We start from the raw sequence: 19,077 nt of genomic DNA, 5'->3' as shown, positions 1-19,077 counted from the left end.
ACTATCAAACCCTAAAGCTAGAAGGAGTGTTCAAGTCACAGTCTTGTTAAGTCCCCATTACTCTTAGTATTTCTTCAAATCACACAAAATAAAACAAGGACAATTTCCCAACTGCATAAACCAATAAATCAAAGCTACTGCTGTCTGCTCCTCCCATCTACCTTGAGACAGCATGAGCAGATGTGTGAACTCATAGTGCAGTGATGCACTGAGTTAAATATAAAGAAAACTAAAATCTACGCCAAAAAAGGCCATAAATATGCAGTTTTCACCAGTAGAGGCAGAGGTGGCAGCACATATGGGGCAGAAACAACCACAGGAGAGCCAGGGCTCCAGCAGCGTTGTGTTCTAGTCAATAAATATTTAATCTCTTACCGTTTTATGATATATACATCCTTAGACCATAAAAAAAAAAAAAAAGGACAAGGGGATCTGCAAGCATGAAGTTTGAAGGAACTTCTACAAATTAGTATTGGACAAATTGTCTTGTACAGGGATAATTTAAAGGTGACTGGATGTAGTGGAGAGCAGGCTTGAACTGGACCACAACACTACTGGTTCAGATCAGTTTTAAACTGTTGTGGAGCCACAAGCAACAAGGTTCATTTTAAGTCTGAGTTCTTGCTACTCTGGAGCTACTACAGAGCTTTCAGTTCTCCCCAGGCTTTCATTACTAACTGGATTTAATGTTATTATCGTGAATATTTTTCTTCAGTCCCAACCACTTTCACCTGATGGAAACCTCATGCTCTGGTTCTCCTGTACAGGAAAAAAAAAGCACAGCAAGTACCTTCCAAAATCTCAAGCACTTCAACAATTCCTGAAGTTAGCCAGCATGCTTTAGCACTGAGAAAAGCATGAGCAATATAAAAAAAGTTTCTAAAATCATTCAAGTTTTGGACTGTACCACCTCTGACAACACTCAAAGAACATGAATTGATTCTGCTGCAGTGGTAAGAAGTCAAAACAACGCTTTTTCTTCAGTGATGAGATGCTCCATCTCACGAGGAGCTCAGCTCTACCTCCAGAACAAGTAACCTTAGGAACACAGAACTTAAGAAACATAACATTACTTAGAAAAGTTAGCTGTAAGTTACAGAAGCAAGACATGCTCATAGGAAAACAAAATACTTCATGCATTATTTAAAATACACCACGAGTTTTAATGGTATGTATACAAGGACTATTGCTAGACCTTTCTAGTTATAAATGATTTTACATAAAGTGACACAAGGGTCCACTTGAATACTACAGCTGGTAAAATTCAGAGTGATCCTACCTCCCAGCAGGAATCAGCTAAAATAAACCGCATGAAATCATGGTTCTGCATGCTGTATCGACAGCCAAAAGAATTCTAGCTATACCACCTAGAATGACTGAAAAAAAAAAGGTTTCAATTTCTCTGCCAGCAAAATGTAATTCAGTACGACTAGCACATGACAGTTCTTTTGAAAAGGACATAGGGCTCAAATAAAGCCATCTGCTACAGCTCTGAAACGAAGAGATTGCCTCCCCACCCAGCAGAGAGGCAGCTAACCTGCACATAATCTCACAGCCATGATCACAGTCCATTTCAGCTTAAATAATGTGTGCTGCCATGCACGCAATAAGGCAAGTTACCTGCAGTAGAGGAACAAGACTGACAGCATTGGTACTGTGATAAAAAACTGCTTCAGCGAAATCCACCAGAGTTCATTTATCAGCATCTTTTCCATCCTCATCTCCTTCAACAGCTAGCAGATGCAGCTCAAATTTGGCCAAGGCTCTTCCACTCACATCTTTGCATAGATATATCCAGCTCCAAAAGACTAAAATTATCCTAAGAACTTCTCAGATGACAGATTCCTCTCAAGTTGAGAGCAAAAACATGAAATAAAAATAAAGCTCATTCTTCCCTGAAGCCAGCAGTATTAATATTGCCATCTCTTTACCAACATCAGCTAACTGCAACACTCTTCTACCCAAAGGCTAGGTAAGACTTTCACACTAACACCGCAACCTCCTCTTGAAAGCTCATCCGTAACAGATGACTTTACTTAAGACAGCCAAGTCACCATACCATGAAATATAGGTACAGATTTCCACAACACAGGTGAGACTGTTTCATGAGGTGTTGCTTCTCTTCGGTTCAATTACTTGGTACTCTGCAGAACCTTCTGGTTCACCTTCAGAGCTACTACTGAACTGAGTCCCAAGCCTGGGTCCCATTGACAAGAATTTCAGATTTTACCCAGGAAGTCAACACTTCTGAAGAATTTTGTCCAAATATACTCAAAACATGAGGCCTGCAAGACTCTCGACAGGACTCGCTTGGTGTGACTTGATGGACATCCATCTGCTTAAGACTCCTCTCAAAAGTCCCAAAGGCAGAGCTCAATTCGTCTGGCTAGGAGATGCAGAGGACTAGAAATCCGTACAAAGAACAATCATGTATGTCTGGGACACTTCTACTAGAGACTGCAATAAATTTACAGCAATCTGCAATACCAATGACTCAGAAGTGCCCATGCGAATCCTTTTTGAATAACGAACTATGTGGGAACACAGCACAGGAACAGAAATTGTAATGTAAAGATAGAAAGCTGAATATTAAGGAATGGTGACCCACAGCAACCACTGAGAATGATGGCCCAATGCTTGGGGCCCAGTTACCACAGCAGCAGCTGTTCATGGCTACCCTAAACATTTCTAGACAAAATTCCCCTCTTCTCTTACACCTTCTAGAAGCATGAAACAGGATACATCTGCTCTTACTTATTTCAGACCACAATTCCTTGAGTACTACTAACAGACTTTCAGATAGAAGAGGAGGAACAGTCTTGGAAGAGCCTGTTCAAGGTTGTTGTTGTTTTTTTTTTTTAGCATATATTGATACTATACTGATTCCTGAATTTATATTTGATGGGTATTTCCCACTCTGATTATGTAGGTAGGTGAAGAAACCAATGTATGCTCATTTTCAGAACTTGTCTCTAAGATACCGTGAAGGAAAAGACTGAATGAGGATTTAGAGGCTGCTCAGAACAAAAAAAAAAAATAAAAATCTTCGTTTTCAAGAAGGCTTTTCTCTTGTAACTAGAGCTAAAAATCTCTCAAGAAAATGATTAGTGAGAGATTTCAGGTCCCTAGACATTTTACTCCACAGGACAGACCTACTAACTCAAAAGACATTTCCCAGTTGCTGGTGACTGACAGACTGGTTTCTCACCCAACCTGCAAACTTGCTGACCTTCCTATTAACAGCCCAGAACAATGGGCATACTGTTTGCCACGTGCTGTTCCTAATAATAACCAAAAATAGGATTTCAAACAGCAATTCAAAAAACCACCCTAATACGCAACTAAGTGCGTAAAAATATGAATTTTAAGCTACTGCAGTCTTCCTCCTGCAACAAGGCAGCTTAATCTCATCAATAGCTTAAAACAAAGCAAAACAGTATGCTCAAACGTTGAAAATGCACTAGAATTTTTCTTCTATGAGGATGTAAGAGGCAGTCATGTCAAGTTACTTTCTGATACATCAGTAAAAATACTGTAATTGCAGCTCCGTAAAATGTCTGTCTGTATTATGCGCACCACATTGTTTTTGATTGAGTTTTATCAACTTCGGAAACTATTCTGAAGTTTCTATTTTCAGAAACTGACACAGAAGATGACTAAAAATGAAGGGGGATGACGGTCTGAAGTAACTGCTCAAAATAGACCGATACAATTCACATTGAATTGACCAAAAAAAGAAGGCATAGAACAACATCATGATCTAACCAAGGCCCCAACAACCAAATTGGACAACCAGAAAGCGGTCCACAGGTCTCCAACCCCAGACTTGTCATCCAAAATAATCTACAAGCTAGAGTGCCCAATTGATACAGGAGGCTGTACGCGTAAAACTGTAGACCAACACCCACTGTAAAGATCTTCAGAATCAATTATACTGAGTTATCTTTTATAGCTACAAATAAGGAGCCTGGAAGGATGAGGGATTCTGACCAGTCACTGAATCCAACAGGCAGATCAAGGCATTTCCTTCCACCAAGGCTTTATGCATGACTCTGCAAGGACATACAACTCCTTGCATACACCTGCACAGGAAGGCACCGTGCTCAGAGCGAGTGAACGGACACCTAGAGGAAAAGGCGGATAGGAATGAACCCGCAGGCACACGAGTTTCTTCGGACCTACAGCTGAATTAAAAACTTGGTTGTCTACACATGTTGAAACATGGTCTCTGCCTCATGTCCCCATTCCACCTAGCGACAGGTCAAGTGAAACATGGCTTACGTGCATCATTTAGAAGTCAGATTTTGCTCAGAGCAAAACTCCCATTTAAAATCAACATTATCTTTAGAGATCAAGCATAGAAAGAAAACTAATCTCAGTAAGAAAAGCAAACAAACTATAAGGAAGAAAGTTTCTGCCCTCTAAAGCTAAGTTATTCTTCTAACAAAGATTACAGCCGGCATGTATAGGACCTGTATAAAATGACTAAGCATTTAAGATCACAAAAGCCTGCTTTGTTCAACAGATATAACACCTACGTGTTTGCACCTTAACAGGACGCTAGAAGGTAGATAAAACGCTAAATTAAAACCTTTCAGATTTTTATGTATTTCAGACTTTCAGAACATATCTTTCTTTGTAAGGTTATCACTTCAAATGTAAATACTACGCAAAAAGCTAAACTTACATTATTTCATTGAATTATGCTATTTCAAATATATTCCTACTTTTAAAGAAACTGACTGGAGCTCTGTAGCTAAACACTTAGGAAATGTAAAACTAACCCATTAACTGCTGTACACTTCTGCAAGTAAAGAGATTATTTTAATTTTAGTTCATTAATTTAGATCAGCCAAATAATAAATTCATCCAATCTTGAGAAATAAAGAAGAGCAGTAAAGCTGTTTTTTTCTACTTCCAGTATACTACAAATTAAAATCCTGAACAAAATCGTAAACACTTGCAATTAGTTACTAAAGATAATACTACCTCTGTCAAATAAACTGGGTGACTGAAGGGATTTTTTTGTTTGTATAATGATAATTTAATAAAATGTTTTAGAAAAGCAAGGCTTTTGTACACCTTTAATTCCACCTTCCTTCAAAATGCAACCAGACAATCCTAAATTAACAAAACAAATTTAAAAAGTTAGAAGGCACAATTCACCATTTTCACACTCAAAATTCAGAAAAAACTGCAATCAGCGCATGTCAGGCCATATGTACAATACCACCATTCTGATCATCAGCAAGCAGGGATAGAAAGCATCCCCCTAGCTAGAACTAATTATACTAAGCAAAAATAGTATTTTCTTCTGGAAATACTGAAAAATAGAAATGTTAAACTAGATTTGAATTGCTTGCTTAGAACATGGAGGACCAAAACTCTGCAGTACCTCAATGTCTCAGCAGGCCCCCACACAGCAGGATGCCCGTTCCCACAAAACCTGATGCTCAGCGTTTTCTGGGGTCATTTCATGCTGACAGTCAGAAGTCCCAACATCACTCAAGTCCACCCTTCAGCATTTCCAAACAACAAGCCCTCACATAAAGGAAAAGATACCCTGTTCAAGTGCAACCTCATATCCACGAGCATCCATTTTATACTTTCAAATTTCACATTTTCTGTTATTTCAAATTCCCAAGTTCCTTCAACTCTTGCTGCATAATCTTCCTGCATACTAATTAAACCTCCCCAAATTCATCAAGTTTCATCACCTTAATTTTGAGATTTGCCTATGCAGATAAGATCTACTTCCTGCACAGGAAATTATTTCTCCTACAAAAACTACCAGGTGAGCATGACACTATTTGGAATTCTCATCCTGCATTCAATGTTCCTCACTCACCACTTTCCACTATCCCTTAGAATTTGCTCTGAGCTTTTACATGAAGCCCAAGTTAGACCAATAGATCTCTACTTTTCGGAACTGGTCTTAGCAATTTCCAAATTTTAAGACTACGACTATATCTGCTCTTCTCCTGTCTATACTTAAACAGTAACACCTCCTATCCAGAAGACTGCTTTAGAAAATTGCAAGCAATGAATTTCTGAGTAGGCTTTTCTGGAATCCTGTAAAAGAAAGCACTTAATTGACTTGATTAAAATCTGTAATCTGCATCTATCCCAGCTGTGGCAATTCCTAATTCCAGACAATCCTCCCCCTCAGGCTTCCACCTTGTGTCTTCTTGGATGAAAAATCACCGCCCTCAGTGAAAACTGATTGCCTATACTCCACATTAGTGAGGACAAAACATTGAATAAATATTCATGGTATTTCCTCAGATTTTTGCTACTATTCTTTGGAGTCAATTTTGAAAAAGTTCCAATAAATTTATCCTGGACCATCCTTAATATTTTTTTTCCTTGCTACAGACTGGCCCCAACTATTTTTCCCATACTTTTACTTGAACACTTTAAGACCCAAACCAGAAACATGCAAAGACAAAGCCTGCTTGGGTTTTAACAATTCTCAGCTAAGACTTTTTTGATTGATAATGTGACTTGCTCTTTTTAGTTCATGCTGTTTCCATCAGACTCTCCTCTAATTCCTAGCAGCCTTTTTGAGATAAATGTGCATGTAATCAGATCATCAGGTTTTACTGATGTTTGAAAGATTCCAATAGTATATTTTTCATTAAATCAGATTCTCTCCACATTCATCAGAGCAACCTTGTTTAACCAAATTTATCATACCGTTTTCTTATGAAATATGAAACTTTACTCTAGCCTTATGTGTCATTTACCTCTTTGTAAGATTTTTTATTTTACTGGACATGCAGATAAATTTGGACAACTTAAGCAGGCCTAGCTGTAGAAAACTAACATCTCAAATCATCTACTACACATGTAATGTCAGTACATTCATTTCTTCTGTTCACCCACATTTTGAGTTGTCAGACTCAGTAATTTCTGTCTTTCGTTTGGTCAAACTAGGTTTCCGCTTCGATTCTTGCAATCAGAAGATCGTTCCACATCCTCCAACTCAATATTAAAGGTAACATACCACTAAATAAAATCATGAGTCTCCATAAAATAACCTTAATTACCATAATTGCTTCTGAAGAAGGAATTAGCCTGATGTATACAACAATTTTACAATGAGTTACTTTAAACACTACATGGACTGCATACACAACTTGGTTTGGAAATATGAATTGTTCTGTTTGTACAGTAATGCCCCAAAATTACCTGGATGGACAACCTAAGATGGGTATATATCTCCTGTCACTTCACCTATGAAGATTACTGAAGCTTCTTTGTACTGACATTTCTCAAATACAGATATTTTCAAACATGCATGTTGACTTTTATTTTTTTTTAAACAAAGAGCCACTGAGGGTGAAATACTAGAGGAATCAGAGTGTTACAGAAAGGATGTGTAAGGCTATTTTACTACCAACTGCCACAATTAAGCAAGGAGAGCTACCAGTTAAGAATAGAAATTTTTAAAGTCCTTGAACTGAAATTTACTTCAGTAAGAACAACTTCTCCCTTCACCTGGCAGCTGCCCAACTTCTGTGTAAACCTAACTTTCATTCTGCATTCTTCAGCAGTTAGTTGATATTTTTAGTCACAGTGTTCGAAGTCTGTTCCGGGACACTCAGCATAACAAGGGGTTTAATTTTTAGTGAACAAGTCAAACTCTCCATTGCTTTGAAAAACAAAGTTAAGATAGCCTGCGTAACAGGCAGACTTTGAGTAACATATGACATGCTGGATATAGAGGTGCACACCTAACAGCATCGAGCCAACGTTGCACGGCCACTTGGGTTTTGCAATGTACTTTCCAGCCCTCCAGAAAGACTGATCAGCAGCACTCAGCTTCAGCTGACTCCGTGTGAGAAGACCAAACCTTTCCAGAGCACAGACCACACAGGTACCTGCTATGCTCATTAGTGCCTTCCAGTCCTACTGGCCTAATGAGCTCTGTCATCGTGCGTGGAAGGCGTGACACTACATTAAATACCCACAGATCCTGCAGAGCTGCTCACGGGCTCCTCTACGCTGTATGTCTGGGTAGCCTGAGTTGTGGCAGCTCAGAACAAAATTTTAAAGGTTTATGCAGCAACATTTCTGATCTGGCATGGGTTATGAAGTACAACATTTCATCTAATGAAAGCACCTGTACTACTACCCCTAGAAGTGGTGCGTTCACAGACTTAACATTCATATCTACACTGACAGAAGCTACTCCCAAACAGCCGATGGCTGACTTACATGTCAGACTTGGAGAAAGCAGGGGATTGGATGTATGGGTGATTTCTGCAGACCAGCATTAACAGCTAGTGGCCAAGTATTTAACAGACAGAATTTGTTTTCTAGTAAGAACGTGTTATTTCCAAATCAGTTTGGCTTCCAAATGCTGACAGAGATCAACAGAAATCAGAGTTCTGAATTTTTGGTACCACAGCCTAAACGCCTACATTAAAGTGTATAGGCTTCTCTAATCACAAAGCCTTTAAAAAAATAGTGTGTGTATGCATCCAGGCAAACTTCACGAGGTATTATACCAGAACAGGTGCTATACACCAAAACACCAGAGATTAAAAAGCATATAATGATACCTGTTTTGCCATACAAGCCCTCCACTTGCAACTGCACGTGAGCTATCTGTCCTCAGCTGACTAAGCAGGAGCATGGTGTACTCCAGGCATCCCAAACACCACATGACAAAGCCCACACTGGACTTTCTTACCACTTGGAATACCACCAAGTGCTATAACCACCTTATCAGGAAGACTTTGTGTTCACCTGCAGAGGAGCTGGGCAGCTTCACAGGAGCTGCCCAGCTCCTCTGCTTGTTATGACCCTGAAAATGCCTTAGTACCCTGTTCACACAGTAAGGCAGAAATAATTTAATTATTTCAGAACCAAGTGGTTACTATGACTGAAAATATTTCCAGAAGATAGATCTGTACTTACAAAAAAGAGAAATTTATAAGTTTCTCTAGTTGGAGAAATGAGTTTCAAGTTCATAGTATGAACACCAGCGAACTTGCAATGATCAGTAAAGCCAGACAGATACGAGCATTAATTCTCAAAATTCAGAAGTGTATCTACAGTTATAATCTCCTTGTTTAATGCCTGGTATGAGAATGTGGAAAGGAGATGAAGCTAATGTTCAGACGTGTTACTTGCACAGTTCAAGGAACAGAACAGCTGAAGTACAGTCTGAAGTGGAATCATAATGCAAGAAAGAGGGAGAAGAGGATAGTTTACAGTAGGTTTTAGATAATTAGAAACCTGTGACAGAATTGCTGTCACACTGTTCTTTGTTACCACTTTTCTGAGCAAAATACAAGACATTCTTCCTAGAAGAGAAATAAAGTGCGTAGTTTGGGTAAAACTAGTTTCAGGTTGTGCAAAACAAATTGCACATAAAAACCTGTGCTGTTAATCACTCATTTGTGCTTGATTCAGAGAATGAAATCCATTTCAAATAGCAACTCCTCAATTTAACACTAATAGCAGTGAAAGTTAAACCCTTATAAACAACTGTGTCATTGTTTATTGTTAGGGCACATGCAACACTAAATAAGATCTAACCAATACAGCGTTTAGATAAAAATCTGGCATTAAAGTTTCAAAACTCAAAGTCGTAACATTTTATGACCTACTGGGAACCGTCTATTGTCTCCAAAGTAGCAATATCTCATACAGAAAGCTACTTAAGAGATCTACTACCACAAAAAATGAAAACTTTCCATCACAACTGTCCTACATTGACCCAAGAAAAGCAGGTTCAGTTAATCCCTATTTACAAGTCATCTGTGCAGAAAACAGCTATCACTTGAGCGAAGACACCCACACCTTCTACTTTTTTTCCGACCAGAGAAAGCTAATCTGTTTTTAGCAGTGTGCTAGTTAGTATTTTGGTAAGACTAATGGCTAATAAGAAGCAGTACTGATACCAAAGCAGATGTGAGGGTGAAGGAGACAAATGCACAGAACTGGACCGAGGCAGTACTGCAAGGCTAAAGACCATGCTGAGGGCAGTGCCCAGCATGGCCACACAGGGTTTCCTTCCCTGAGACGGGCTTCCAGTAGCTAGATGCCCTCTTCTGTCTTACCCAGGGCAGCAGTATGAGCAGAGTCACCACTTGTCACCAGGAACACATAAAGGAACAGCTGTGATCCCAAGGCCACATTCACACAGCTGGGAGAGAAGGAAAGGGTTCCCGAGGGAGAACATATTTCCATTTCAACCATGGGTGAGAGTACTTCCATGGATGGCATCCCACCTACAGAGCTGGAGAAACTAACTCGCTATTCAAAAGGATTAATATTACACACTATCATGACATTTCATGTGATGCCTGTACTGCAGAAGTATCACACTGTGATCCCTTTCAGTACCTGTCAATCATTTTCAAGCTTTGGGATTTAATTTGATTCAAAAATAGTCAAAACACAAATCACCGGTTGTGAACTTCAGAGTCAAATCAGGGAGGAAAAAATTAAAGCATAACTGCAGAAGAATTTTTTGGAGGAATGGATGCTTGAAACATATATTAAATAAAAACACTCATGTTCCTTCACTGCAGTCTCATTCTCTTCATTTTGCAATCATCCACACCTTGAAAACGGTGACACAAAGGAAAAGGGGATAATCTTCAGCTGACAAGTTGCTGGGGATACATCCCTTCTAATGATGAGATACAAGTATTAGTTTACTTGCCTAAAAACACCTTAGGCCATTGTTTAGGCACTACAGGTTTACACAGGAGGCAGCGCTGAAAGAGAAAGAACTTAATGGATTTAAATATTAAAGCAAGACAATCATCATTAACACAGTTAACCATCGTAAGTCTAGAGGAAAATTTTTCCGTTAGATCTCTTTACTACAAGGCCTTTTTTAAATTTTTTATTGATGAAAAAAAGTACTACTCAGTGTGTCAAACCCTACTATATTAACAATTTTGTTGAACATATGCTAAATCCATGGATCACTTACTATTGTGTCAAGTGTTGGCAACACTTTTCTCTACAGAAGACAGTGCCAACTGGTTTAAACAGGAACTTTCATTTTCCACCGTGAAGAAAAGCCATTACCTTCTTCAGCTGAAGAACCATAAAAAGTTTCTCAAGTATTCAGAGACTGAAATATTAAGGGGCATATATTTCCAATAGGTCTCACATCATTACAGCTATTTCTTTGAAACAAAATTTCAGAATTACTGCGTCAATTGTATCTTTTTTTTTTCATGATCGTATCTAGAGTAGGAGCATAAGCCCCATTTAAAAAATAACTTTCCACTGTCAATTTTAGCAATATAGCAAAGCTCAACGACTCATGATGTGTCAACCTGGATTTGGCAAATACTGACTTTTCAGAAGATTCTACCACAAGTTCTCTTGCTCTACACTACCTGAATTTAAAGATATGCCCTCTGTTCACCCCACTGCTACCCTGAGAATGGGGCAAAAAATGGGGAATAGTGAATTTCAGAAAGCAGATGTCAGCATTAGGTACTGTTTAACACGTGCAAGGATGTTGGCAAGTATCTTCAGTTTCACCCTATGTAGCATACTGGTATTCACATACTCCCAAAGAATAAGAATTGAAGGTCATGTAGTGATTTAAAAGAGATATATAAATATACTTCATTTTTGCATACACAAGGGGAGGGAGTGCAGAAAATACCTTTCCATTTTTCTTTCCTGCAGTTGTGTTAACACCTGAAACGAGCATAGTTCATTTGTCTTACAAAGCACTTTTAAGGACATCTAATAAGCTTCTCATCCGATGTGATGATGTTAGAACTCTAACTAAAAGGCCTCTGACTTTAAAACAACTGGTTCAAATTTAGCCAGTGTCTTTTATATCACCATATTACACTCCAGCTAAAGCTATTTTGGGAAGAGAGAGGGACAAAGCTGGAGCAAAACTGTTTTGGCCATACAATTATGGGAATACTGTTATTATTCAGGCATCAGGAAATAGGAAGCGTCACAAAAATTACTTCCTTACCTACATTTGTTAGAAATAAAGGAAAGATCTTCTTGATCTCTGGTATAAATGCTTATGATGCCAAAATATTAGATGGCTTTAATCCAGGATGTTAAAATAGTTCTGCCTTTTGAAGTCTGTTTTTTTTATTTTTTATTTTTTTAAATACTGATATCCCTTACAAGTCTACAGATCAGCAATACTGTTTGTACTCCCCTATTCCTCACTCCTCAGGGCTTTATTCTGCTAGCATAACAGATAGACATATTGCTCAGGCCTTGGTTATGCAGTTGTTTTGCATCTTCTTTAATTCCTCTTTTTTTTTACTAGTGTGGGCAACAGGAGTTATTTTGATAAGTAATAGATATTGGGAACTCTTAACAGGCAAGTTGATTACAGTATTTTCCACATTTTTAAAACTAACCTTTGCCTCCTAAATCTTCTATGGAAAAGAGTTTATATAAGCCATGTAATTGAAAGTTAGCAAAATAGTAAAGAAAATACTGAAGCATAACACTGAAGTACCACCATGGTTAACACTAAACAAATCAAAGCATTTGATGAAAGCAACATTGAGCATGAATCATAAAGACGACATTTGCACGTTCCTTGTGCACAAAACATCACATACCATGTGAAAGAAAAACTAAACAGGAAACCCACTCTTATATTTATACAAGCTGCTTTACATAACAGAACCTACTGATTTTATCCAGGTAACGCAAGGAAGAAAACAACTTGCAAAACACAAGTGTTTACAAGTAATACCTTTCATTTGATCATTTCAAAGTGGTTGGTTTTCTGCTTTGTTATTATTGAATAGTCCTTTGTCATAAACCATGCTGCTTCACGTTCTGTTGGCATGACATTTATGCTATCAGAGGTACATTTATTATCCCTTATAAGAGAACCATATGCTGTTACATCCAACCACTTTTTAAGTTGCCAGCTCCCTAAAATATGAATACAAGCTATAAAAACATATCTGTGAGTAAGGAATAACACATTTAAAAAAAAGAAAGGAGTAGACTCGCACATTGCAGGTTTATTCTATGGTAGCAGAAGTCATCCCCCATCCCCCTTTTCCTACTTCTTTAGCATCCTGAAATTGGCATCTTTGAAATTCATGATTTCTCATCTAGTATCAATACTAACCAAATACTGACATCAGTGGTTTCTTAAGAACTACAAAATCCTCAAGTTTGCTTAAATAAAATACCAAATGCAGGTTTCAGTTCTGAACACAGTATTTTGCTGCAGAACAAAAACATCTACAGCATCCTAGAACTGGAGCAGAAAAGATGCTGATAGGAGAGGAAACAGCCTGCTGCTTTCATTCATGTAGTAGTGATGTCAATGTCTGCAATGGTAGCTGCGCTGACCTGTAGAGGCTCAAAGCTGAAGTGTTTTCACAGAATCTCATTTAGAAAAAGGACCTCTGGCAAATCACTAAAATATCCACAACAAAATAGCTTGGTGGGACATCCAATTTGAAGAATCTGCAGTGGAAAAGGCTGAAAGGAGGTGGGAAAGGGGCAGGTGTCTCGAGACGAGAAAAACATCTATCCATCAGAATCATAAGCAGCCTCCAGCACAAGCACATTTGTGAAACAATCTAAGTCAGACTGCAGAGCCAAAGACAAACAGAGCTCTTGCACTGGTGAGAAAAACAACAGGATTATACCTAGAGCATAAGCTTACATTTTGCAGCAGTGAGAACCATTTTTAAAAACTGACCAAAAAAACTTAATCAAGTAGCTTCCCCGAGACTCGCGTGCTGATAGCAACTATAAATAGCTGGAGTAGCACATTGTTTAACAAGCTGCAGCAAGACGGTCTGTGTTTGAAAACAGATTTTTTTTTTTTCAAGTCCTCCATTATTACTGCAGCAGTCCTTCAGCTCCCCAACCAATTTTCTATATACTACTACCACCGTATACACTACAAACATCATTTCCAGCACCTCCACGTCATGTGTTAAAATGATGGGAACAAGCTGGGGAACAAAGACAAAATCCTGCCCCGTGGCATGCGACCATATTCCAAATTGTGTAAAACTACTCTAGATGGGGGGGGGCAAAGGGGGGTTGTTTGTAACCTTTTTTTTATTTGCAAGGCTGAAGAAATAGGGTACCTTATCGCCCTAACCTGCTAGAAAATGGTGCCTGTATTTCTATAAAATAAAGCTGTTGACGTGTGCGATTGTGGTCATTATTAGGGCGATCACGTTGTTTTCATTCATTCATTCATTCAGGATTTGCTGGAGGATGTCAGCTTCTGCAGCAGCAGCTGGCTTGACCTGGGGGGGGGGGAACCAAATTCCTCTCAGTGCATACAGATTACGGGGTGGATTTCTTGATGGACCATTTATGATTTTATACATTGCACTCACTAAACTAAACCAGGCTGTATATGCTGCTAACGTGGTTCACCAAGAGGCAAGCTCAAACAAGTTTAATGACTGAAAAGACATTCAGTACTAATTTACAATCTGATTTATTAAGGCTAAAATAGCCCACAGATGAAGATGACTAAAACCACTTTCTAAAATTAAAGTTTCCCCTCAAACAACAAAAAAAATTTACATGTACTAATGAAACGCTTCACAGCTTTGCAGTATTCCCCCTTGCTTGAAGGTAACTGCCCACATTCCTACCTCTCAATACACCTTTAAGCGTAGACCCTCACATACTGCACCACTACAATGTTTTGCGCCAGGTTCCCATAATGAAATCATTTACAGTACTCATCATCAGCTCCAGTGGTAGCGCTACCCACAGGCACTGATTTTATATATATATATATATATATATATATATATATATATATATATATACACACACACACACACATTTTGCCTGGTTTTCCATTAGCATTTTCTGAAAGTTGAAAAAAGAAGAAAAAAGGGAAATCTACATCTAATATTTCACAGAGTGGGGGAAATATACCTTTACAATTTTAAGTGGAGCTTGAATGAACCAAACCTACTGAAGACCAGCTCCATTTTAGAGCATGCAAAAACTTCTGCATGTGATCATTTTGAGATAGAACTTATGAGGTATCCCTGCTCCAATTATAACAGATTTGGTCATCTGCATATGCACAAATGCCATGCAGCGTAAATTAACTCCGTGCATAGGTGGCAGTGACATTTTGCTCACTGGAGAGACGCTGCCCGTGTCCTAGGACCATTCTGGCTACGCAGATTTACCGAAGTTACAACTACTACGGTGTGTAAGGATTTACTACACGTTGAAGACTGGAAGGGGGAGGGCTGGGGAGAAGGTAACAGATTCCACCGCTACAAAACAGGCTGGCAACCCTCACGGACCACGACCTGCCACAGAAACGAAGGAGACAGACCTGGGGAGAGGACAGAAGGCGTGAGGGGTGCTGGAGCACGTAAAGAGGTGGAAGGCAGGAAGAGGTGATGCGTGATACCTGATAGCTACAGCTGGGCAACATAAAAAGTGCACCCAGCCCGGTTCATTCAGCTGCCCAAGCGGTGGGGGAAGGGGGGAGGTAAGATGGCCACTGCCACTCCAACACGCTCAATAATTTAGCAGACAACCTGACACAGGTTAAGCCGGACCCACCGGTGATCAATTTTAGGTTTTAAACTCCACAGGCCCATTCTGGCCACGGGGCTTGTTTGTTTGGTTTTCCATCTAAGGGCTCGGCATTAAACACCGCACGGAGGCAGGCGGCGTTATTCGCTTTTAAGCACTTCAAGATGGGATATTTTTTTTTTTTGGTTTTGTTTTAGAGGCTGTGTTTGAAAACATTACATAATTTTAACCTTAAGACTTTTAAAAAAAAAAAAAAAAGGGAGGGGGAGGGAAGCAAGTCCTTAAGCAAGCAAACCCCACAGCAGCACAGAGCGCACGGGGTTTGCTTGGGCACCCATCTGAGCCCCTGGGCACCACACCTGGGGTCTGCCCGTGCCCCTACCCCCACAGCCCGGCTCTGGGGAGGGGGGCACAGCGGGGACAGGGGCTGTCCCACCCCCCCGGGGTGTCTCTCCAGGGCTGTGGGGTGACATTTGGGATCTCGCACCCCCCTCCCACGGTCGGGGGGGGACGTATGGGGGTGCGGGACGAGGCTCTTTCCCTGCCTCCCCCCCGCGTTACCTCGGTACACCGGGGAGCTGGGGCTGCGCCTCTCCGGGGAGCTGCTCCTCCTGCTGCTGCTGCCGCCGCTGTCGGGCGAGCGCCGCTGCCGCCCCTTCGCCCTGCCCGGCTCCAGCGGCGGCGTGGCGCTGGGCGCCGGGGGGGGGCTGCCGCTGCCACCGCCGCCTCGGCCCCCCCCCGGGCCGGTGCCGCTGCCCGCCGAGGCGGAGGGGGAGCGGGTCGGGCTGCGCTGGCCGCCCCGCAGCAGCTGGTAGGGCACGGTGGCTCGGATGGGCTGCAGCAGCCGGCCGGGCCCCGCCGCGCACCCCCCGCAGCCGCCGCCGCCGTTACCGGGGCCGCCCCCGGCCGTGCCGCTGGCGGCGGTGGGGGAGCCGGCGGCGCCGCGCCTCATCCTCTGCGCCGGGGGCTGGTGGTGGGACGGGGGCGTCTGCGAGGAGCTGGACGACGAGGACATGGCGCGGCGGCGGCGGGGGGGGACCGAGGGGGGTCCCCAGAGCCCCGCATGCACCGGCCGCGGGGTGCGGGGGGAGGAGGGGTCGGAGGGGGGGGGGGGAACGGGACGGGGCTGCACGGGACGGGACGGGCGCTCCGCGGCCCGAGGGAGGCTCCGCGCAGGCTGCCCCCGGCGCTTCCTATCGGCGACGGCGGCTGCTCCCGCGCCGGGCTCCGGCCATCGCTGCCCGCCCCAGCGTCGTGGGCACCGGGGGCGCTGCCGAGCCCCGCGGCCGCTCACATCGTACGGCTCCGGGCGGGAGGGGGTGGGGACGCGTCCGCGGCCAGCTCCTGCCCCCGCCGGCGCCCGGGAGCAGCGGCCACCACCATCCGCTCCCCGCGCCGCCCCGCCGCCCAATGGCACCGCGCCGCCCCGCCGCACGGCCGCCACGGGCAGGGGCGGGCAGCACGCGCGCCCATTGGCCGGCGCCGCCGCCACAGCGCCGGTCCCATTGCCTGGAGGAGCCGTCGCTCTTCTCTCTCAGCCAATGGCGAGGCGCGGGGCGGGGCCTGCGGGGGGAAGGCGGGCGGAGGGAAGTGGGATGTGGCGGCGCTGAGGGGAGGCTGGCAGTGGGCGGTGGGAGGGGGCGGGGAGGGGGCAGCCTTCAGCGCCGTCCCCGGGGGGGGGGGGGGGGGGTAAAGATGGCGGACCCCGCGGCGTGTGGGGGCAGCCCCCGGTGGGCAGCTCGGCAGGGCTCAGGGGGAACCGACCCATTTCTTGCTGTGGAGAGCCGAGCCGAGCTACGGGGGGCTCCGCCGCTCCCCACGCTTGCAGGAACAAATCTTAAGTTACCTGCAACAAAGTTTGCTCGCGTCGAGCCTGTGTGGGTGTGCTGAGCCCTCACAGCCAGCTCCTGCTGGAAAGCATTCCTCAGGTTCTAATTAAATGTAGTCGCATTTCGTGTTACGTTTACGTGAAATCTTATCTTTTTTCCTAACATACACCAAAAAACAGTTTTCAGGGAGTGAAGGGGAAAATAAGTTCCACAGCAGCATTAAGGAAAGAGCTTTTGTTCCCCCACTAGATGAATTGGTAACACAGGACAACGGGACAGAAAGAAAATAAAGATTAAGGCGAGTAGCTTAATAGCTAGGAAAAAATAAATGGCTATGAGATCAGGAAGATGAGCAGAGTCCATCAAGAGAGCAGTGTTTGTGTTGAATTCGATGTGAATAGGATGTTAATGGAAGGGAAACGCAGTGAATCTTGCTTCTTGGAGGAAGCCAGCCTAGTGCGATGGCCTCTCAGGTCTAAAATGAGGGCTTTAAGAGAACAAAAAGGGCGTAGAAGAGAGGTATCATTAGAATGGGTGATGATTAAAAAGTTATAGTCTATTTGATATAGCTTTAAAGTCAATCGGTAATTAAGTAATAGTGTCACAGAATTAACGATATCCTACGTACTATTTTCAATTATATAATACACACTCATCATTGTCTTTACCACGCTAAAGACTACCATCCTTATTCTCTACTTCCAAAGCTGTCTGTACCTATCCTTATCCTCTGGTAGCCCAGGCACCAGTCGATAGTCCTAATGCGAAACTGTATTCTAGGAAAATGCATCTATTCATGGGCTGCTAATGAGACTTTGTTTGCACTAGCATCATGTGATGCAGTCACCACGGTTATGTTACAGAAAGGGTAGAAATAATACACCTCACATCCACACGAACGTGTGCTCAGGCAACAGAGCCACTTGTATAAATTAATTTTAAGAAAAGTCATCAACCATATATTTTTCCATTAGTCCAGTCTTCTGCTAGCACAAGCCAACTTTGCTTGTATAACTGCAGCGTGGAGACGTTTTTTCCCCTAGGATTTTGCACTGTGCTTAATCACAGCTTATGAAGTCTATCTAGTTTGTTTTTTCTACTTCACTGCACTGGAATCAAAATGGCTGGGAAGCATTCACCTGTAGAAGCAGTCTGCGCACACTAGTATTTTAAATAGTAAGCACATTTTTCTCTATCTGTAACTTTGTCAGATAACATTGCTGATACAGTAATGTCTTACAGAGCAAAAATCATTTAGGATAAGCTGAGAAAAAGTGCATCTTTGTTTGACCAGGACAATAACTGGTACGTTGCAGTTATTGCCAGTGCTCAGAGTTACACCAGACTAAAGTAAAGAAGAACTAGCACAACCCTTGAATTTAGATAGTGTTTAGGCACTATTCTAAAACCCCTGCAAATAATTCCATCGTGTCCTTCTCCAGCAAAAGAAATGAGATATTTGAATAGGAACAACAGATGCGTAAAGAGAAGCTAAACACGTGACAAAGAAAATCCCACAAAATAAAATACCCCTCCCTCCCCCCAAACCTCCCCAGCAATAGTCAGACACAGCAGTGTAAAGTATCAGTAGTAATTCTCCCTTTCCAAACAAACCCAGGACTACGCCTTCCTGTCCCAGCCCAGTGAACACATAGCCTGCATAGCCTTCAGAGCAGTGGTCCACCGGGGGCATTTCCAGTCAAATTTACCAAGCCCATCAACAGCT

General features: G+C 42.4%; 1 protein-coding gene across 4 annotated transcripts in view; it reads right to left on the bottom strand.

Moving 5' to 3' along the window:
- GLCCI1 (glucocorticoid induced 1) overlaps positions 1-16,952 on the bottom strand; it is a 56,430-nt gene extending 39,478 nt beyond the window's left edge. For 2 of the 4 annotated variants that reach the window (XM_068674029.1, XM_068674030.1), the window contains exon 1: positions 16,084-16,952. In XM_068674029.1, coding sequence (XP_068530130.1) covers positions 16,084-16,537 — 454 coding nt within the window. In that variant the 5' untranslated portion in view covers positions 16,538-16,952. The remainder of the gene's footprint in view (positions 1-16,083) is intronic. The other 2 variants (XM_068674027.1, XM_068674028.1) reach the window with 2 other exon arrangements.
- Between the last annotated feature and the right edge of the window lie 2,125 nt (positions 16,953-19,077).

This window comes from Anas acuta, chromosome 2, assembly GCF_963932015.1.
Source record: "Anas acuta chromosome 2, bAnaAcu1.1, whole genome shotgun sequence".
In the NCBI taxonomy this organism is placed as follows: domain Eukaryota; kingdom Metazoa; phylum Chordata; class Aves; order Anseriformes; family Anatidae; genus Anas; species Anas acuta.
Note: the sequence above shows the minus strand (reverse complement) of the source record. Positions and strands in the feature narration are given on the sequence as shown.